The 22841-nt window shown below is 46.2% G+C and overlaps 1 protein-coding gene across 3 annotated transcripts in view; it reads right to left on the reverse strand.

Annotated features, from left to right (window-relative positions):
• The window catches only part of IMPDH1 (inosine monophosphate dehydrogenase 1), a 260089-nt gene that overhangs the window by 22004 nt on the left and 215244 nt on the right, over positions 1–22841 (reverse strand). For all 3 annotated transcript variants that reach the window (XM_082254949.1, XM_082254948.1, XM_082254950.1), the window contains exons 8-12: positions 8902–9101; positions 8718–8808; positions 7963–8058; positions 7445–7588; positions 7040–7184 (exon numbers count right to left, since the gene is read on the reverse strand). In XM_082254949.1, the coding sequence (XP_082111075.1) occupies positions 7040–7184; positions 7445–7588; positions 7963–8058; positions 8718–8808; positions 8902–9101 (676 nt within the window). The remainder of the gene's footprint in view (positions 1–7039; positions 7185–7444; positions 7589–7962; positions 8059–8717; positions 8809–8901; positions 9102–22841) is intronic.

Here is a 22841-nt window from a genome sequence, read left to right on the forward strand (position 1 = left end):
GGTCATAACCCCAGTCCAGTCTTACTCCCAGCTTGCCTCAGTTTTGTTAATAAAAATCAGTACTAGGAGCATTATAGCGAGGGATGGGACCTTCGTCTCTCAAAACGAACAAAATAATTTTAGTTAGGTCCAAAAAAAAATAAAAAAAGGATTACTGTAAAGTCCATTTCTCTGATGTTCACTGGGCACAGCTCCTAAACTTAACCATTGGGTTATACTGCCCCCTACAGGAGTAGGACACTAAGCAGACAAAAAAAAAAAAAAAAAAAAAAAAAAAAAAAAAGCTTGACTACGCCCATGGGCAGTCCAAGGGGTTATACTCCCACTCTGTTATAGGCACTCCGTTTTGTTACAAGCAGTGTCAGAAGAAATCCAACTCCAGAGGGGTGGGTGCTGTATCAGTCAATGAACATCAGAGAAATGGATTTTACGGTAAGACAAAAATCCCATTTTCTTTATCGTTCATTAATGGACAGCTCCTGATCTTCTTAACCATTGGGACATCCCAAAGCAGTGTTAAACATGAGGGTTGGGAACAGCAGAAAAAAAAAAAAATTCCCCAAGGCTAACCATAGTTGACTTCCTAAAAGACTCCGTAGCTGCCAGGTACACCCTAATTGCCTGACTCACATCCAAAGGAATGCAAAGCAATTTCCTTAGGATGTTTTGGCCTGGGACACAAGGAAGGCAACACAATGTCTTCATTCAAATGAAAAATCAGAGACAACCTTTGGAAGGAACGACGCACAGGGGCGAAGAACCACCAAGTAAGGGGAACGACAAGACAATGCCGCCAGCTCCGACACCCTGCACGCAGAAGTGATTGCAAGCAAAAAGGCCACCTTCTAGGATAACTTAAGCAGGGGAACCTCCCTAAGATTTTCAAAAAGGAGGTTTCTGAAGGACTGAAAGCACCAATTTGAGGTCCCAAGGCTGCAAGGGAGACCGCACCGGAGGAGCCAAGTGTCGAACTCCCTGGATAAAAGTACGCACCAAGGAAAGTGTGGCAAATGGTTGTTGAAAGAAGACCGTCAAGGTCGAGACCTGGCCTTTGATAGTACTCAAGGCCAGGCCCTGCTCAACCCCCCCGTTTGAGGACGGTCAAGATCTGAACCACAGAAAAGGAGCTAGGATGAACCCCAAGAGACTGACACCACATAATGTACGACTTTCATGTACGATGGTAGATCTTCCTAGAAGTAGATTTCCTAGCTTTTCATAGAGTAGGAATCACTGAATCAGACAAACTGCTATCTTTCAGCACCTGGTTTTCAACAGCCAAGCCGTAAAAACAGCGACTGTAAAGCAGGATAGAAGATTGGCCCTTGGGACAGCACATCTTCCCTGAGAGGAAGTCTCTAAGGATCATCGGTGACCAGCCGTACCAGATTGTCGTACCAAGCCACTAAGATGACTGGAATCCCTTCTGCCTCGATCCTGAGCAGAAGTTTTGGCAGTAGCGAGAGAGGGGGAAAGGCGTAAATCAGAGGATACTGACCTCATTGGGCCTGCAGCGCGTCTGTGGTGTCCGCCAGAGGGGCCCGAGAACGTGCCACAAACCTCTGCACCTTCCTGTTGCGACGAGAGCACAACAGGTCCACCTTGGGAGTACCCCAGTGGAAGCACCACTGATGACACCTCCAGATGAAGTGACCATTACCCCAGGTCCAACGCCTGTCGACTGAGGTAACTGGGCAGCCAATTTTCCACCCCCGGAATGTGTACAGCAGAGATAGCTGAACGAAACATTCTGCCCACCTTAGAATGCTGGCTACTTCCCGAGCCGCCAGGACACTTCTTATGCCTCCTTGATGATTGACATAGGCCCCAGCTGTGGCATTGTCCGATTGAATTTGCACCGGACACTCTTGAAGACGATCTGTCCAATGATTCAGACAAAGTGTGATCGCTCTGAGCTGCAGTACATTGATCGGCTGTCTGGACTCTTCTAGTGTCCAGACCACCAGAGCAGAATCTTTTCCGAGGACGCTTCTCCACCGAGACAGGCAGGCATCCGTGGTGACCACCGTCCAATACAGCCGGCTCACATTATCTATAGACTGTAGATTCTTGTCCCATTTGACCACAATCTCTCTTTGCAGCGGTCTCGTGTGAAACTGTGCAAAACGGAACTGCCTTGAAGGCAGGCGCGATCAGAAGAAATTACTTTCTGCTGAACAGAAGTTAAATTGCTTCCTGCAGTTTGAGTTTTTCCAGAGGAAGTAACACTCTTCCTAAGGCTGAGTCCAGAATCAGAACCAGATAGACTTCTGAAGGTTCAGGATCCAATCAAACTCCTTCGGAGTCTGCAGAGTAATCTCCAAGTTGTCCAACAGAGCAGATGGAGACTCTGCTCGCAGCAGCAGATCATTCAGGTACCCCCAGTACCACGATCCCCCGCTGACGCAACAATGCCAGCATCAGGGTCAACATTTTTGTGAAGACCCGAGGAGCGGAGGCAAGACCAAAAGGATAACGCCACAAACTGATAATGCCCCTCTCCCATGGCAAAGCAGAAGAAGCGCTGGTGACCAACACCTATTGGAATGTGAAGGTAAGCATCCTTATGTCGATAGAAGCAAGAAGGTCCCTCTGATGCAGGGATGCCACTACTGTGCAAATGGACTACATTTGGAACTTCTGTACCAACGCAAAGCAGTTTACTGCCAAAAAAAAAAAAAAAAAAAAAAAAAAAAAAAAACAACACACAACAACCTTTCCTGGAGGGAAGAAAACGAAACTACTTTGTGGACCCCACTTGTCCTGTACCAGGGACGCCTCCGCCCACCCCAGCTATGGGTGAGGGTGCCCCTTCATACTGAGGGAGACTTGTCCACAGGTTTGGAGAAGCCGACTCTTGGCTTGCCAGACCAGGTTCGTCAGGATCCTATGGAGGAGGCCCTGAAGGATTTTGATCCTTTATTTTGAGACCCTGAGGGACGGAAAAAAAAAAAAAAAAAAAAAAAAAAAAAAAAAAAAAAGTATGAGCCGAGAAGGATGGACCAATGTTTACAACAGGGCTCCTTGCCCTTACTAGCCTGTGGAAAATAAGGATCTCACAAAGGGGGGGGGGGGGGCAGGGGGAAAGAGTACCTAATGATGTCATCCAAGGAAGTGCCAAACAGGCGATCCCCTAGGAGGGGGAGATCAGATATGGCCTTCTTGGAAGTCTGGTCCATAGACCAGCATTTAAGCTAAATAACACGCCTAAGAACCACTGCTGAGAGAGAGCCTCGCAAATCAGAGCCGCATCCAAAGAGGCATCACAGACATTGCAGTCCCTGGACTAACTGGTCTGCCAGGTCAGCAAAGGCAGGGGGAAGCCGCTCCTCCTCCAGGTCCCGGGGTAAAAGCTTGGCCCACTCGGTCAGAGTTTGACACCAGGGCAATAGGAAAAACCAGCCACAGTGTACATATGGTATGCCACAGCCTCAGCTTTTCTGTCATCCGGGTCCTTAAAGGCTGAGGACTCCTCAACCGGAATCATGGTTGCTTTGTTTAACCTAGAAACAGGATGGGACAGTCCACTTTTTAAGCAGTTAGTCCTCATAAGGGTACCGCATAGCAAAACGTTTAGGGACCGGACAATCGGCTTTTGGGAGTGGGCTGTACCTGGTTGGGACAACTGCCAGGGCCCCCCTTTCTGCTTGTGTCGATTTTCAGAGCTTTCAGGACCCCCCCTGGGCCCACGGGAGCTTCCATTTTCCTGTAGCCTGTGTGCTGTAGATTCAGCAGCCATGTTTGTGTAGCCTCAGCGGGCATTTTCTAGTGGTTTCTTATTGCCAATAGCAGCAGCCATGACTGAAGCAAATATGGGCGGACATTTCGGCAGTGGGCGCCCCTCCTTATCCCCTGGTGCTGACTCCTGGATCTTTCTCTTCCTGATCGCCGCATGTGCGTGCAGATAGCCTGGTGCTGCGGTGCCTGATCGGTGGGTGGTGAGTCTGGTGGATCCTTCTTTGTTATGGGATCGGTCAGTGCTCTGTGCTTGGCGACCTGTGGTGCTGCCAGCGCCGTGGGGGTGTCCCTAGCAGTGTTTTTACACTTTTCTGTGGGTCCCCCTTTTTTCACTCATGGAGTCCCTAGAGCACATTTCCCTACCTGATCCCCTTCTCAGAGGCTGCTGGGCCCTCCGGGTCCCCACAATGCCTTACTGCACTGACGGCGGTCCTGGAGTCTTTGGTGTCTAAGGTGAATTTGGTCCTGGGGAAACGGGCTTGCAAAAAGCAATCCCCCCCCCCCCCCGCCTCATCAGATCCTGACTCTGATTCTGCAGCCACAGGTACAGCCCCCTCCCAAAGGCCAATGATCCAGTTGCCGGCAGCAGCCCCCCTCACCTCCACCCCCCCATCGCCAACTCAGCACCCCAGACTGACCAGAAAAAGGTGGTATGGCCATCCCATGGGGAAGGGGGTAGGCAGATGAGGGGTGAAGTGTCCACAGGGACCACCAAGAGAAAGGGGACGCTGCATGGGAAGGAGGAGAACCCGGGGGTCCGAACGTCCCAGGGAGGGGCCCATCCCATGTCGACCCCAAAACCCTCTAGGGTGAGGGGGGGGCAGCTACTTACTATACCAGGGGTGGGCACTGCTACAGACAGAACCTCCTCTTCATTGAAATGGGGGTGGGGGGGCGCTGTCGGCCAGGAGGAAAGCTGCAACTCAGGCCAAGGCCAGATTGTATGTGACCACGCGAGACTTGACGGGGGCTGGCCTGTGAGTAAAGCGGGGCTATGTCGGAGGCAGACCTAGCGCGGAGCTGAGGCCTGCACATGCTCGCTGACCAGACTGGGGTGACCACTGGATTTTAACAAATATCCAGCCCATTGCCCAGTCCAGCAGTTGATTGTAGATTCTCACAGGAAAAATAGAAAAATCCATTAAAAAAGGAAAAAAAAAAATTGCCAGGACCGAAGATCCCAGCAAGGAACTAGGTCCTTACTCCTGTGCCTATAGCCGACAGTGAACGTATACCCCCTGGGACAGCCCATAGGCGTAGTCAAGATTTTTTCTGCCTAGGGTCCCTCTCCTGTAGGGGGGCAGTATAACCCAATGGTTAAGATGATCAAGAGCTGTGTCAAACAGTAGAGAAATCCCCATTTTCTCTCTCGTTCAGTGAGGGACACAGGAATTCAGAGGCTTTTGAAATGTCCATGCAAACCAAACTAAAGGGAGGGTAAACAAGACAAAACACTAACAAGCCCACAACAACACAAAAAGAACTGGGGACTGTCTGCAGCTCAAACAGAGCCCTGAAAAACCTTATGACTAAAGCTGGCGTTAGATAAAGCAGCCTAACAATGCTGGGAAATTATTGCCTGATACCAATAGGACCAAGAAGCACACAGATCTAGTAGAGTATGCCTCGACAGGAAAGCTTGATCCTTAAGACCTTAAAGTTTAGATTATTGTTCTAGTTGTCTGATCCACCAAGGAAGTTGGTACCCCTATAAAGAGACCATCAGAAATAGCAAAAAGTCAGTCTTTCCAATGAAAGCTGTGGCTGTGAGGTAGGCATTCAACACAAACTACATTCAGGCAATTGCCTGAACTGATGCTGGAGAGAGGATGAAAGAGTAATGTCCTGCTTGAGGTGCAAGGTTGAAATCACTTTTCAGAAGAAAGCTCTAGGTCTCAGTGTTTAAGACTAGAAAAGGTTCTTTACAGAATAAAGCTTACAGCTCAGAAACTCGCCTCGCACAGGTGGTGGCAACAAGGAAGGTAACCTTGTGCGTGAGTGGAGAAAGAATGACACTGGTAGGAAGCCAGATTAGAAATACCCTATAGAAAAGTCTTAAAATGTAAGGGTTTGGAACAAAATTGCAAGTGCCAAGATCTGATTCTTGATCATACTCAAGGCCAAATGCTGATCCACGCCCATCTACAAAAAGGCCAGGATTTGTCCCAAAGAGAATATTTGAAAGCAAAAACAGTCTACCATTTTCATGTACTTTTTCCATCTAAAGTACCTGGTTGATATTGCCGGTCACCTTTCTTCCTTGTTCTAAACTGACCACACAGAAGCTGATCTGTTTTGTGTGGTCAGTGTTCATGCTTTGGCTGCCATTCAGGGGTACAGGAAACCGAAGAACGCATACCAGTATGAGGTAGTTTGTTCAGCCACTGTGCCCCCAAATAAAGCACAGCCCGTCTCTGCCACCCCCCCTTCCAATCACAGCCGTCTCTGCCACACCCCCTCCCAAATCACAGCCGTCTCTGCCACACTCCCTCCCAATCACAGCCCGCCTCTGTCACACCCCCCTTCCAATCACAGCCCGTCTCTGCTACACCCCCCCTCCCAATCACAGCCCGCCTCTGCCACACCCCCTTCCAATCACAGCCCGCCTCTGCCACACCCCCTTCCAATCACAGCCCGCCTCTGCCGCGCCCCCCCTCCCAATCACAGCTCACCTCAGCTGCACACCCCCTCCCAATCACAGCCCGCCTCTGCCGCACACCCCCCTCCCAATCACAGCCCGCCTCTGCTGCACATCCCCTCCCAATCACAGCTCACCTCTGCTGCACATCCCCTCCCAATCACAGCTCACCTCTGCTGCACACCCCCTCCCAATCACAGCCCGCCTCTGCCGCACACCCCCCTCCCAATCACAGCCCGCCCTGTAGAACACGGCCCCTGCTCAAGCACAGCCTGCACCTTGCCTCAGGCTTAACAGGCTATAAAGTCTGCAGTTTCCTGTAACCCAACTCCCACCATCAGGAAGAAGTGATGAATAGTCACATGACAGGGCTTTTCAACCTTGTAGCTAAGGTAAAAGATCATATCTTAATTTAAGCAAAAAGCACTTAAGGTGCCTGCATTTATATAACTGTATTAGATATTGCCTAGAACATTGTATGTTTACAAATACTTTAAAGTTTTACAGATATCTAAAAAGGTGTTCACTGGGGGAAAAAAAAAAAAAAAAAAAGAAAAAGTTTAAAAATGTATTCATACCCATTATTGGATAAATTAGAAAATTATTTTCTCCTGAAAATCAATAAATCACATGACTGGTGAAAAATTAGGCAGCTGAAAATACCTGAAATATCTCTTCTGGCTACTGGTATTTTTCTCCATGGCATCCAGCGAACCCATCCCTCTGTATTTCTTTAGCCTCACACCATCAGAGAAGAAATATTCACCAGGTGCTTCCGTGGTAGCAGCCAGCAAGGAACCCATCATTACTGAACAAAAAAAACAAAGTAAAAAAGATCTTTGTAATAACTGGAAATTCCAGGTTTAAAAAAATAAAGTGGTGTGTGTGCACGTGTTTGGTCACATGTCAAAGTAATCAGCACTCAACTTGGAAAATGTATATGTAAATGTTAGGTTCCCCGCCCCCAAAAGTTAATAATGGCATGCAGTTTTTGTTATCGATGATGAACAGTTAGAGAGAACTACAAACATTGGTTGAACAAGTAAAAATGTTTTCTCCCTAACATACCTGTAGAGGCTCCCAGAGCCAAAGCTTTCACCACGTGTCCTACTGTTTGAATCCCTCCATCTGCTATAACTGGGACACCGAACCTGCGGGCATACTCTGCAACTTTATATACTGCAGTTCCCTGAGGCCTGCCACAAGCCATTACTGTAAACAAGCAAAGTCAGATTTAGACACATGCAATATTGTACCATAAATACAATAAGACAAAAGAAATTCTAAGTTTTTGACAATGTACTGGAAAAAAAAAAAATCACTACTAGATTAAGAAAAAAAAAAAAAAAAAAAATGGAAATTTAAAAGTACATAAACCAGATTTACACTGTTGCATATACATTAAAAAAATACAATGTTAAAGTGCTGGCAGAAGGAGAGAGGAGCAATGCAGCCCCTTGATGTCCAAATAGCAGGCTGTGTTATCAACCAAAATGTGTGGTTGGGTGAATGCCTGATTCACAAGTCTGGCAAAACAGAATGAAATTTATCTGTCAAGTAAACATGAGGTTTAACAATTTTCTCACCTTCCTGCGTGATGCATATGGATCCACATCCCATTCCTACCCGAAGAGCATCCACACCAGCATCAATTAGATTCTTGGCCTGTGCTGCCGTTACAACTATTGTACACGAATATATAAAAAAAAAAAAAAAAAGTTAGTTAAAATTATATATGTATTTTATAGATATAAAAGGCCACATGTACAAGGATGGTTTTAACACCGAAAAAATGCATGGACTTAGAATCCCAGCATATTTCCGTGCCCAGAGAGCAGCGGATGGCATGTACAGCCAGCCATAGAGGTAAATGTCTGTACACGCTTGCATTTTTGTGCATTGATGTAAACATGTGCATGGGTGTATAACGTATTTGCCAAAACGCAGAGATCCTGCATTCAGGGAAATACATAATTCACACATGCTCATTTTACAGCAATGCAGAAAAGCATTGGTGTATATCCACGTACCAGCCTGTACAGTCATACAATTCTATGGTGGGCTGTGTGTGCCACATGTGGATCCCTGGGCATCAAAAACTGACAAAATCTTGTGCACATGGACAGATTAAAGCTGACAAGAGGCCTTAAAATCACAGTTTCCTTCACAAAACGTCTATTTAGGTACAGAAAGTGTGCTCATTATCTGTAAACAGACAGGCTAATGAGAATGAAAAATGGAAACCGTATAAGTAAAACCGTGAAATCAGGCAAAATCATTGAATCGCAATCAACCACGCAGCTTTAAAACAAAGCCTAATCCGAGATATAAGCAAACTCACCATTTCCTCCTACAACTTGCAGATCAGGATACTTCTGTTTGATGTAGTGGATCATGTTTATCTGATAAACAGAATTGCCCTGGGAAGAGTCCTATCAGTAAAAACACACACTAATTAGCTACCTACCTAATGGAGCCCACTGGCTAATTCTATACAAAACTACAAGAACATTTCTGATGTATACCAGTACTACAACATCCACGCCAGCTTGTGTGAGAAGATCGAGCCGATACTTGTCATCTTCTCTGGTTCCAATAGCTGCACCACACAGCAGCTGTTTCCGGCAGTCCTTGGAGGCAAGTGGGTAGTCACGGTTCTTCTTCAAGTCTGTCCTTGCAATGATGGCCACTAGTTCATCACTGTCATTTACTATGGGCAGTTTTCCTAAGGCAAAAAAGGTGGAAAAAGTTAAAAAAAAAAAAAAAAAGTGTGAATTTTGTTGCTCAACTAACACACAGCAAACAAGCCTCTTGCGTGTAGTCACTCAATAGCGATTTAGTAGAGCCAGAAAATTAAGGCATGAATGTAGGGTTACTTAGATCAGAACCTGAAAGATGTAGAGAAACCTTGTATCTGTGTCTTCCAACTAGCTGCCAAAACTTGCTTGCAAATAAATGCTTTCCTGACTGATTTGTTTTTAAGGTGGGTTTTATTACAATTGGGGGGGAACACCACTTACCTTTACAAAACACATAAATTCTACAAATATAATACACAAGAGGTTTTTGCTTCTACTGTGAACTCAAGCAGAGGACTGTAAGCAGCCTGCAAGGAGGACATTATCTTCTCTGAGCTGGCTAAGCAATGTCTTACCACCATGATCCATTTTGGTTGGGTTTGATTGAATTTGCTCCTCTCCCTTACTCATAGGGAAAAGCCATGGAGTAGTGATGGAAAGCAAAATGGTATCTGGTCCAGGGTCCTGCTCACCTTTTATCAATGAGTAATTTCAAAATATGCACATAAGAAAACAAAAATCATGGCGCTAAAGGGTCTTATTTTCCTAACCAAAAACATTGTCTTATCCATTGCCCTGTTAAAAATGTTAAAATCAAAGACCAAAACAAAAAACAAAGTTCTTAAAGAGGAAGTAAACCCTCCTCTGACACTTTTACCTATAGGTAAGCCTATGATAAGGCTTACCTATAGGTACTGTAAATATCTCCTAAACATGTACCGTTTAGGAGATATTTACCTTTCATGCAGCCAGTGACGTCACTGGCGCATGCGCTCTGAAGGAACGGCCGCTGGTGCCGTTCCGTCAGAGTCCCATGCCGTGACCATCGGCTCCCGCGTGTGGGAGTGACGTCACCGCGGTTCCGGCCAATCAGATGGCCGGATGCCGCGATCCCGGAAGACGGGCGACTGGACATGTTGCCGTCAGAGGTAAGCGGACTGCACGGCGGGGGCTTGTTCTAAGGTAAGTATTGCATAATGAGCTAGTATGCGATGCATACTAGCTCATTAGGTGTTTCTCTTTCAGGTCGAAAAAAAAAAAAAAAAAAAAAAGGTGTATGAGTTTACAACCTCTTTAACCTATTGCAGACCAAGTGTGTAGGGGCAAGGAGGGTGAGCCCTAAAGTCCACACGTTGGTCCTTGATGACAGGGGTTTCAGTGATAAGAGTATTCATAACACAGCGACTGGTCTCCAGTTCTGATCAGAACTGCCTCCTGATAGCCAATATTACAGTGGACATGTGACTAGGAAGTCCAATTTATTATTTTATATTATATATATATATATATATATATATATATATATATATATATATATATATATATATATATATATATATATATATATATATATATATATATATATATATATATATATAGTAATTACAAGACCGTTAAGTAGTGGAAGTATATGGATATTTTTTTGAAGAATAAAAGGACATCGTTTAGTGTCACTTTGAGACCCAGTTGAAGGGCTGAGGTAGGTGGGAAGGGGTTAGGTTCACATATGTGCAAGGCAGGAATGTGCGCCTAATCACGCAGTTCCAACCTGCTCATAACACGCGGCTTTTAAGCAGACGTGTGGTACCATGCAACGCACTTAAAAAAAAATAAAAAAAAATGGGTTGGGGACTTCTTTTGCTGTATTTCTTGCAGGTACAGCAGCCCACGCAAAAAAATATGTGCGCACGCAAATGTGCATGCCCAAATGTGAACCTAGGCTAAAAGAAAAAAAAAAAAAAAAAAAAAACACTAAAAAAAGGTCAAGTCGCTCCTTGATCAATTGAATATGTGTTTACAGTAACCTCTGGGAATTATATGTTAAGCGCAACACATGCAAAGTGTCCGGTTTTCCCGAACAGCGCATCAACGAACGGGACTAAAATGCATAAAACAGGGTACTAAACCCAATACACAAAAAGGTGCTCAGTAAAAGAACTTGTTTCAAACTAAATGAAAATTCTGAATGATTGCAGTATGAGATGCAACACTGTGGTCCCTTCGGACTTAAAGGACAACTGTATCTTTAACTTATTACAGACACTATACCTTCGTTCCACATAAAAATGGATTTTTGTAAAATCTTACCGTAAAATCCTTTTCTCTTAGCTCATTGACAGACGTAGTCCTCGGTGATACACCACCTTCGGGTTATGTTGCCTCCACAGGAGCAGGACTAGACAGGAAATTAAAAAGCTCTGGCCACACCCTAGGGGCAGTCCCAGAGGGTATATCCTCTCTCTCTCTGCCTCAGCAAATCAGTTATGTGAAAAAGCAGTCTTTAGAGATTTTAACCCAACCCAACTCAAAAACAGAGGGGCGGGGACTACGTCTGTCAATGAGCTAAGAGAAAAGGATTTTACGGTAAGATTTTACAAAAATCAATTTTTCTCTAGCGCTCATTGACAGACGTAGTCCTCGGTGATACACCACCTTCGGGACGTCCCAGAGCAGTATCACAAATGAGGGGTGGGAAAATGGAAATCAAATCCCAATCTAGAAGGCCCAACCGGTGCCAACTAGAAGTTTACAATGCTCATCCTTAATGATGAGACTCAACAAAAAAGAGAAAAATTTTTTTTTTTTTTTTTTTCAAACAGAAAAAAACCCTCGAGGTAGACCACCGGTCTCCTCAAATTGCGGCCTGCAAAAACTTGCGGCCAAATGAGGCATCCGCCGATGCCGTCACATCAATTTTATAGAATTTTGTAAAGGTATGTACCGACGACCAGGTGGCCGCCTTACATACCTGGACCACTGACGCCTGATGGCGAAAGGCCCAGGAAGTACTGAGCGCTCGAGTGGAGTGCGCCCTAACAGGGAACGGAGGACTCTGACCCTTAATAGAATAAGCCTGTACCACCGTTTGTCTAATCCATTTGGCAATGGTCGCGGCAGATGCAGGCAAACCCTTTCTGGGGCCATCCGTGATCACAAAAAGTGAATCCCTCTTACGGAATGATTCCGTAGCTTTCAGGTATACCCTGATTGCCCGAACCACATCGGAATGCAACGCATGTTCCCGATGATGCTTGGGCTGAGGACACAAGGAAGGTAGTACAATATCTTCATTCAGATGAAAATCTGAAACCACCTTAGGAAGAAAAGATGGCTTAGGATGAAGTACTACCTTATCCCTATGAATCACTAGGTATGGGGACTGGCATGATAATGCAGCCAGTTCTGACACCCTGCGAGCAGAAGTAATAGCCACCAAGAAGGCCACCTTCTGGGATAAAGTAAGCAAGGGAATCTCCCTGATGTTTTCAAAGGGAGGTTTCTGTAGAACCGACAAAACCAAATTAAGATCCCAGGGCGGTAAGGGTGCGCGGACTGGAGGAGCCAGGTGCCGCACCCCCTGGATGAAATTCCGCACCAAGGACTTGGTAGCTAAAGGTTTCTGAAAGAAGATTGCTAATGCTGAAACTTGACCCTTGATGGTGCTCAAGGCTAGCTTCTGCTCAACCCCTTGTTGCAAAAAGGCCAATATTCGAGTCACCGAATAGGTACGTGGAGGAAATCCTAAAGATTCGCACCACGCAATATAAGTCTTCCATGTGTGATAATAGACCTTGCTGGAAGTCGCTTTCCTTGCTTTAATAAGGGTAGGAATGACTGAAGTAGACAAACCTCTGTCCTTCAGTACTTGGGTCTCAATGGCCAGGCCATTAAACCCAGCGACTGTAAAGCATGATGGTAAATTGGTCCTTGAGACCACAGACACTCCCTGAGACGAAGTTCCCACGGAACGTCTGCGACTAGCATGTCCAAGTCGGCCAGGCCGGCTTGAGGAGGCCAGCCTAGAATTTCTAGGACCACTGGCGCTGATAGAATCTGAACCAGGCGTCCCTAGAGGTATCTGGCCCCGACCATCCGAGAAAGTCTGGTCGTTTTCTGTTCCCACACATTTATCAGATACCCGATTGTTATCAGGAAGGGTGATCTTTTCTGGTTGAACCTCAGGGACCGAAGTCACCCGACTAGAGGCTACTTGGCCTATCTGGTCAACCAGATCCGATTCCTGTGAGGTATAGGGACTAATCTTAGGAAAAGGTAAAGGAAAAAATCTATTCAGGGAACGGTAACTACCGCTTCCTGTAGTACTTAAATGTTGGAAGGGAAGAATCGCACCGGTAGTAGTGGTTGAAGCTCGATCTAATGTCCTGAATACCGGTGAAAACGTCCCCCCACCCTGAAACCGGGTGGGGGCGCACCTTCAGGCTGTGTACTCCTTTGCTTCGGGTTTGGCTGGGTTGGTCCTCTGCTTGTCCGACCAGCCCTTCTTGAACCCTACTGGAGGAGTCTTGCCTTTCCCGCTAGTACCAGCCGGGCGCCCTTTATGGGCGGTAAAGAAAGGTCCTCGCTTGTTGCGAGGTCCCTTAGCTTTAGCAGCCTGTGGCAAAAAAGTGCTCTTGCCCCCAGTGGCATCCTTGATGATTTCATCTAGGTTGGCCCCAAATAGACGATTCCCCTGAAAAGGGAGATTTGTCAAGGTCTTTTTGGAACCTAGGTCAGCTGACCAGCATTTTAACCACAGCACACGTCTGAGGATGACCGCTGACATAGATGCATGCCCTAATAAGGGAGAAGTGTCCAAGGCTGCGTCACAGATAAACTGTAGCCCTTGTATAATCTGTTCCATCAAATCAGATGTCTCCTGGGGAATATCTTTTCCCCTAAGGTCTTGGCGTACCATTTTCGCCCATTCCGTAAGTGTCTGGGAAACTAGACCAATAACAATTACTGGTCTAAATGCTGACCCTATCAGAGAGAAGATGGTGCGGGACTTTGCTTCCATCTTTCGATCCACCGGATCCTTAAAGGACGAAGTGTCCTCCACTGGGATAACCGTGGCTTTATTCAGCCTGGAAATAGGTGGATCCACCACTGGTGGTACCGTCCATTTCTTAATGATGGATTCCTCAAACGGATAGCGTCTAGCAATACGCTTGGAAATAGTAAAGGTACGTTTAGAATGCTCCCATTCTCCTTTAATCTGATTACCGAAACATTTGGGTACAGGAAAAACCTTCACCGTTTTGATGGGCTTATTAGTACCAAAAGGAATCTCTGTTTCAGTTGCCTCTGCCGGTAAAGCCTCAAGTTTTAAGGTTTCCTGCACTGCCACAACTAGTGCGTCCACCAATGCTTCTTCCTGAATTATAGCAGGAGAAGAAGCGTCCTCCTCACTGTCTGAGGGGGCTTTACCTGGGATAACAGCCTTTGCAGAGGAACCTGCAACTGCAGTGACCATCTCTGAATCAGCAGAGTCAGAGGTGTCAGATAGTATAGGGGTAGGCGGGGGTCGCTTCCTTGACCCCCGTCCCTGACAGGCCGCCTCCACCCGAGCCACCATAGACTCCAAAATTGCTGTAAATGACTCTACACTCTGTGCACCGGCGGGTCCCGTGGCCCCCCTCGAGGGAAACAGGTGGGGGAATATGTGTGGCAGGGTCCATGATAATTCCAGTCACTTCCTGGATAATATAATTCAAAAATAAAAAAACTTTTTTTTTTTTTTTTTTCCCCAGACCCCCAGCGCCACAAAAAGCCCCTTAGTGTTACCTGCTAGGGATCCCTATCGATCGAGAGAGAGAGAGAGATAGACCCCCAGGCTCACCACTTGATGCTCAGAGTTTAACTGCAACAGGTTACAGCGCTGTCTTGACAAACAGGAAGTCTTTTGGCTGGCTGCCCAGGAAGAAAGGAGGCGGCTCCGCCCCTCTGCACGCCTTCCGGCGCCTCCCCTAGCTCCACGAGGTGTTTGGATCACCTCAAACATGGCCGCCCCCATGCTGGAGACACGAGGCTACGCCAAAATGGCGGCTCGTGCGATCCAGCAAAAAAAAATGGCGGCGGCCTGTACTGAATAGCGGTGTGCTGCAGGGCACACAACACTCTCTCTGCATGGGGATTTGGCGTGGTTGGCGGTACCGGCCCTGGCGGACCGCATGGCCATTCGGGAGGCCTGCTAATAGCTGGAGATCTGATTAGGAAGGCAGTCTACATGTCCGTGGCTTCTGACTGGTAGGTAGCTTATTCTTATCACCGTAAGATTCCCAGAATGCCACAGATTATAATCTTTTTAACATGTATACAATTAGATTGTTAGCTCCCAAACCAAGCCTCCTGGCTTTTTGCACATAAAATCACACTCAAAGTAGGAGGATCTGTGTCATTTATAGGATAGAGAGGGACTCTATCTTACCATACAGAGAGGGGCCCGCGTTCACCACAAGACCCGTCAGGGGAAAAGGGGGAACATACTACTCACCATACCGGAAACCAGGTGGGCACCAACTCCTGACAGTACCCCTCTCCACCGGGGCGGGAGGGCTGTCGACCGATATGGACGCCGTGACTCATGGTCTTTGGCGTTTCAGCGAGACGTTTAACTCGCGGGGTCAGTCCTTTAATGGGACTTTGTCGCGGCCGACCCAGCGCGGAGCTATGGCCTGCACGCGCTCGTAGGCTGAACTGGGGTGACCACCGGATCCCCAGTTCAGCTTTCTTGCTTGAAGATCTCACAGGAACACTGGAGAAAAAAAGCGGTCTAAAAAATCCTTTAAGAAAAAAATCTTGCCAGGACCTAAGATCCCAGCAAGGTATCTAGGTCCTTACTCCTAACTAGACAGAAAATAACTGATTTGCTGAGGCAGAGAGAGAGAGGATATACCCTCTGGGACTGCCCCTAGGGTGTGGCCAGAGCTTTTTAATTTCCTGTCTAGTCCTGCTCCTGTGGAGGCAACATAACCCGAAGGTGGTGTATCACCGAGGACTACGTCTGTCAATGAGCGCTAGAGAAATTAGGATTTTTGCCATTGAGCAGAAAGACAGAAATGGTGTTGTGGTGCCTGAAGTGGGCAGGGACCACAGCCAATTTGGTAATTTGGTTACTTCTCCACATTCGGTTTGCTCTTCATGACCTACATACTCTGGGCACCATATTGTAGGGCTAGATGCTACATTTGAGTAAGTTCCTACTTGCATTTTTGATTATATAAAGGTGCCATGTTATTCTGCCTTTTAGGTGTGGCCTTCAAGGCCAAAAGGATTATAATCATGCGGTTCCATGCCGAATAGGCTGCTGTGCAAACACGGCACACAGGACCCGCTACAGTGTGACCCTAGGCTTAATTACAGTCCTGATTACAAAGTTTTCAGCCTTTACAAGTATTAAAAAAGTGACATACATGTATTACATTAGCTGGCAGGTAAATCCCTAGCCTTCTTCATAATAGACCAGTTTATTCTTAGCTGCTCAGTTGAAAGAAAAAGCCTGTTTACAAAGCTGGACCATTCAAGCTTAAATTTGCAAACAGCTGAACAAGTTTGGGCAATGAATAAATTCCCCCCACCCTTTTTGCTTCTGGTCTGCTTGATTTAGAGGGGCAACAGAAAGCCTTCTGTTGTTGTGCTCTGTCACTTCAGTGTCACGGGTACAACCTATATTAAAATGTAAAATCTCTATTTAAAAATAAACTATAAAAATGTTATCTTCAAGGGCTTGTTTACACCACAATCCTCACACGTTCAGTGTGCAGTTCCACATGCGCTTATGTTTGTGGTGCGTTTTTAGGCTTTTTTGGCATTGTGGTGCATTTAGACTTTTAAGCTTTTTTTTTTTGCATTTAGATGCATTTGCGTTGCATCAGTTACATTTATGGGTGAAAAAAAATGCAACATGCTGTACTTTTTTTTTTCTTTCTTTAAATACACAAGAAAAGCACCTTGTTGAAATTCAAATTTCTTGCATATGCATTTGGACGGTGTTTAAAAAGCCATTCAACTGTATCTGGTGTAAAAGCAGGACTCCAGTTTTGTTTGGGCAAGTTGGCCTAAAACAAACCATGTCTATTATATAACTAAGTGGATACTACGTGCGCTAGAAGATACTGTAGTAGCACTAGCCACATACAGTGCTGTATTTCGAGCAGTACAGATCACTTCCCACCTGCTGCCAGAACTGGCCTCGTTCTGAATGCTTCTCCGGCGTTAACTTTAAATGGCTTGTAAAACCATTTTAATTTGGTAAATAGTTGTAGGGGGAAAACCTGGATTTTTGTAAGAACTCACCGTAAAATCCTTTTCTCTGAAGTTCATCAACATATGCAGCCTTATCTTTAGATCAATGGGTTATGCTGCTCCTACCTGGAATAGGCACTAAAAAAGTTTAAACTACACCTATGGGACTGTCCCTGCAGGTATAACCCCACACACTCTGCTATCAGCAATCAGTTTAGTTGCAAGCAGTGTTTAGAAGACAAGAAAATCCCATTCACTCAGAAGTAGAGGGGCGGGTGCTGCGTCTGTCGATGTACTTCAGAGAAAAGGATTTTATGGTAAGTTCTTACAAAGATCCAGTTTTCTCCATCGCTCATGGATAGATGCAGATCCATCATCTTTAGACCAATGGGATGTTCCAAAGCAGTATAAACATGAGGGGTGGGCAGACAACGCAAGAGGATGCAAGTCCCCAAAGGCTAAACCTAGCCAACCAGGTAACATGGAGCTGAACCAGGAACAATTGGAGCTCACCTTGGGGAGAAAAAAAAACAAAAAAAAAAAAAACAAACATACTCCCTCAAATAGAAACAAAAGAAGATTCTCTTTAAACAGTAGCCTGCAAAACCTTGCGGCCAAAAGAAGCATCCGAAGATGCCAACAGCTCTACTTTGTAGAATTTTGTAAACGTGTGCACAGACGACCAAGTTGCCACCATGCAAACTTGCAGCACTGACGCCTGATGGCGAAAAGCCCAAGAAGCACTCAGCGCTAGTAGAATGCTATAAATAGTGCACACTGGAAATACAATAAAGTGACCAAACAAGTGTATAAAATGTGCACACTGGTGCAATAAAGTGAAAATTATACACATACACAACTCGGCTGTAAAGGCCAGGTGTATAAACAATGCACCCTGATGTAATAAAGTTAACAGATCAAAATAGGTAAAAAAACACAATAACCTAAATTAATCAGGGTAATAAAAAGTACCGAAAGAGATAAGTGAAAACTGTGTGAGCGAAATGTAAATCATCAACCACAACAGTGTTATATATGATCCTCCGCGTTGCGTTACGTTAATATGGCATGCCAATACGTTTACCAGATAATGGTAATAAATGCACCATTCAGCTCAATCAGAGATGGATCCAAGATGGAGAAGCCAATACGGTAAGGAGTAGCCAAGGATCAACACTGGATGAAGTTCAACCTTCTATCATGCTCAAACCATAAGGAGCATAGGCAGCGTCCATCGAGGGATCTGTATCAGCTGTGACAATCCCAAGTGTTCCCAGAAGAAGGAAGGTCATAGACACACTCGGCAGGTACATAGGTGCCTCTTTCTCACCGTTCTCTGACCGCTAATCCTGAGAAGTCAGCTGCAGTTATTAGCACTGAGCCCGGGGAATGCAGGTCAACCAGTTCTTTCCATGAATGTACATTTCTGTGGTAAATAGGAACCAGAACCTCACCCTCAGGTCTAATAACTGCAGCTGACTTCTCAGGATTAGTGTGGTAGTTGGTAGTTTTTACTCTTCCACTGTTTTTACTCTTCCACTGTCCAAGTACCCTGGGCACAAAGCTTCCCCAGCACCCCGCCAACTGAATCAAAGAGTCCAAGGACTTTGGATCTTTGTTTCATTTTACAAGAATCTCCCTTTGCAAAGGTCTGGTATGGAACTGAGCAAACTGAATCGCCTCAAAGGTTGATACCATCAGACCCAAGGCCAGCGGGTGAGATCGGAATTGAATCTTGTACCCTGATCTGATCAGTTTGTGAACCCATTTGTCCTGAATTAAGAAGTCCAAGATTCTGGAAAGAAACCGACATCCCCCCCACCCCAGAAGCGGGTGAGGGCACCTTCCCATGGAGACGAGGACTTGTCTGCAGATCCGGACTGGCCGGTCTTCGGTTTGACCGACCTTGGCTTCTTGGAACCCCCAGAAGATCTGAACAATTTACTTTTTTCTTGCAACCTGGAGGTACGAAAAAGAGGTTTATGAGCAGTAAAGGAAGGCCCCGCCTAGGACATGGTGCCTTACCATTAGAGGATTGGGGAAGAAGAGTATGCTTACCCCCTGTAAGAGGATCCAAACAACCTCTCTCCCGTGAAGGGAAGATCAGGCAAGGCCTTGGAGGCCTGGTCAGCAGACCAGCTTTTAAGCCACACCATGCACCTAATAGCAATCCCCACTGCCGATGCCCTGGCCACTAACGGAGCTGAATCCAGGGACGTATCACACATGAACACCAAAGCTTGAGCCAACTGGTCCATTAGTTCCAGCACCGCAGGGGGTGCCGTTCAGCTTCCAAGTTACTTTTAAGTAACTTCACCCATTCAGTAGCCGTCTGCGCCACCAGAAAGTTCACACAGGTAGTCTTTAAAATGGAACCCGCTATCACGTGTAGATGGCGGGACAAAGACTCCACCCGTCTATCCACGGGGGTCCGCAAAAGTTGGAGACTCTTCCACCGGTACCAGTCGCTTTATTTAACCTGGATACCGCGTGATCCCCCCTTTGGCGGTACAGTCCACCTAGTGGACACTACATCCGCAAAGGGGTAACAGCGTGCAAAACGCTTAGGCGCCACCAGCATGTGCTCAATGCGCCGCCATTGTTCATCCATAATATTATGAAACAATTCTGGACAAGGGAAAACCTTGCCCGATTTATGGGATTTGCAGGAGACAAAAGACACCTGCGTACCCAATGCTGTGGAGTCATCAGCCATTTTTAAGTTTCCACACCGAAACTATAAGGGCTTCCACCAAAGTGCGTTTTCGCGCAGAGGCTGACAAGTCCTCTTCACTGTCAGAATGCTAAGACACAGACCCCTCAGGGTGGGCTACGTCTGTGGCGGCCATGTCTGCCTCGAAGTCAGAGGACCCTGCGGATGGAAGCGAAGGCAGAGGGCATTTGCGGCTGGCAACACTTGAAATAACAAAAATCTACCTTAGACATAAGGCTTTGCAAAAACACTGAGATCAGGCTGGGACTATGACCCAGAGGGTTCTACAGTCCCTCCCAGGGGGTCTGCAGGTGAAATTTTATCCTGGGACTCCATGTTACACTGATTAAAATTAAGAGCCATAGGCGTGGTTAAGAGCAAAAAAAAAAAAAAAACACGCGATCCCACTGCTATTACAGCAGGCTCTCAATACCTGACCTATATCAGCTAATAGCAGACTGGATAAGGAAATAATGACAGGAAACCCCAGAAAAACATTACCAGACCGCTCAGGAGACTGCCAGCCCATTCTATGCAAAACGAAAATGACAATGAACTGCACAGAAAAAGAACAAACTCTGCCTCTATCAAAAGCCATGCCGCACACCTGTCCAGCCTGTGGACCTCAGAGGAAAATGGCCGTTCAATGCATTTATATTGATGAACGATAGAAAATGGCTAAGTAGAAACAGCATGATCCACAGCAAGATGGCGGCCCCCACGGCGTGCCATGCGGTCTCCAGGACCCCTAAAAGGGATCCTAGAACAGTAGGCATCAGAAGGTCCCTAAGCAGGGATGCCATCAGGACAAGCCACCCCCAACTGCCACAATATTACTGCCCCCACAAGGTAAAAACCGCTAGGGGTAGTGGAATGCGGAGGGGTATACAGGTCTAGTCCTTGGAAAGGCCAGGGGAACCGAGGGATTCCATGGGTCTGACTAATGCAGGAAGGGGGCACATGTCCACCACCGAGACTGCCAGCGGTATTGGGGGGGAAACGATCTACTCACCATAATCGCGATACCAGAAGGGCGCCACTACAAAACAGCTCACCTTCCACCTTGGATAGGGTTGCTGTCAGCCAGGGGGAAGCTGCGTTTCAGGTCGTCGTGTCCCAGCGAGACGGTCTACTCGTAGGCTCATCCCCTACATTGGGGCACTGTCGTGGCGAGGCCTAGTTCTGGACTATAACCTGCTCATGCTCGCTGGCCAGGCTGGGAGACCTTAAGGATCTAGGTTATCCAGTGCGAAACCACAGCCGGCTGTTGCTTGTAGTTCCTCTGGATCTTGGTCTTTCAGGAACGAACTTATGAAAAAAAAAAAATAAAAATACAAACTAACACAAAATCCCCAATTAACCACTTGCCGACCGCCGCACGACTATCTACGTCGGCGGTCAGCCCCTCACAGGCAAACTAATGTAGGGCTACGTTGCTTGCTTGTGAGGGTCTAGGGAGCGAGCGCGCGCCCCCGGAGGCGTGGTCACGGACCCCCCCCGCGCGTGTGACCAGCGGACCCGATGTCCGCCGGCCACTCGGCGATCGGCGGGGGAGAGGGAGAATGTCAGGCAGCTTGTGTAAACAAGCTGCCTTTCATTCTCCTCGCTGCAAAGACACTGATCACATGGATCTACTATGTAGATCCGTTGATCAGTGTCCTTACAGCTGAAGCCACAGCCAATCACAGTAGAAAGCACGCCCCTAGGGACACACACAGCCCCTCCCTCCCAAATAAAGTTAACCCCTTCACTACTAGTGTATTTTTACAGTAACAGTGCATATATATAGCACTGATTACTGTAGAAATGTCACTGGTAACCCCAAAAATGTCAGTCAAGGGTCAGATCTGTCCGCCGCAATGTCGCAGTACTGCAAAAAAAAAAAATCGCAGATCGCCGCCATTACGCGTTAAAAAAAAAAAAAAACAACAAAAATCTTTCCCTTTGTTAGTAAACGCGATAACTTTTGCGCAAACCAATCAAAATACGCTTTGTGCGATTTTTTTTACCAAACATAGGTAGCATAAAACAAATTGGCCGAAAATGTTAAAAAAATTTTGATTTTTACATTTTTTTGGGGGGAATTTCATATAAAAAATATTGTTATTTTTGCAAAACTGACGCTCTTTTTTTGTTTATAGCGTGTGATAAAAAAAAAAAAAAAAAAAATCGCACAGGTGATCAAATACCACCAAAAGAAAGCTCTGTTTGTGGGGAAAAAAAAAAGGACGCCAAATTCGTAGGTACAGCGTCGGACGACCGCGCAATTGTCCGTTAAAGTCACACAGTGCCGAATCGCAAAATACCCCCTGGTCGGAATGGGGGTAAAATCTTCCGGGGCTTAAGTGGTTAACAGCTAAGACCGAAATCCAAGCAGGGAGCTAAGTCCTATTCCTAAAACTAGGTAGAAACAAACTGATTGCTGATAAGAGTGTGTAGGGACAGTGCCATAGGCGTGGTTAAACTATTTTCCTGCCTAGTGCCTATTCCTGGTAGGAGGAGCAAAACCCATTGGTCTAAAGATGGAGCTGCATCTGTCGAACGATAAAGAAATGTTTTTTTCCTCAACCTTCACAAAAGTAGAGTTATACTTTAAGAAAGCTAGGTTTATTGTGGCAAGTCGTTAAACTGTGCCTGTTGCATTGCAGTTATTCTTGTTGATTGGATACAATAAACTTTACTAATATAGATTTTTCCATAATAACAAACTCCTGTTACACTAAGTCTCCTTTAACATTAGCAGAACTTTGAGCAGACTTTAAATCAAAATTTGCATCAAAGTCAGACCAGTAGTGCAGCAACCTTTTCAAAAGTTGCAGCGTCTTCTCAAAGAAATAAATTGAGTATCACATGTCCTGCGACTTGGGGTCTAACAAGACAGATCCCAAGTCGCACAAGTATAATAGGAGCCTTAGGCTGCATTCACACC

This window comes from Pelophylax lessonae (assembly GCF_965119305.1).
Source record: "Pelophylax lessonae genome assembly, chromosome: 4".
NCBI lineage: Eukaryota > Metazoa > Chordata > Amphibia > Anura > Ranidae > Pelophylax > Pelophylax lessonae.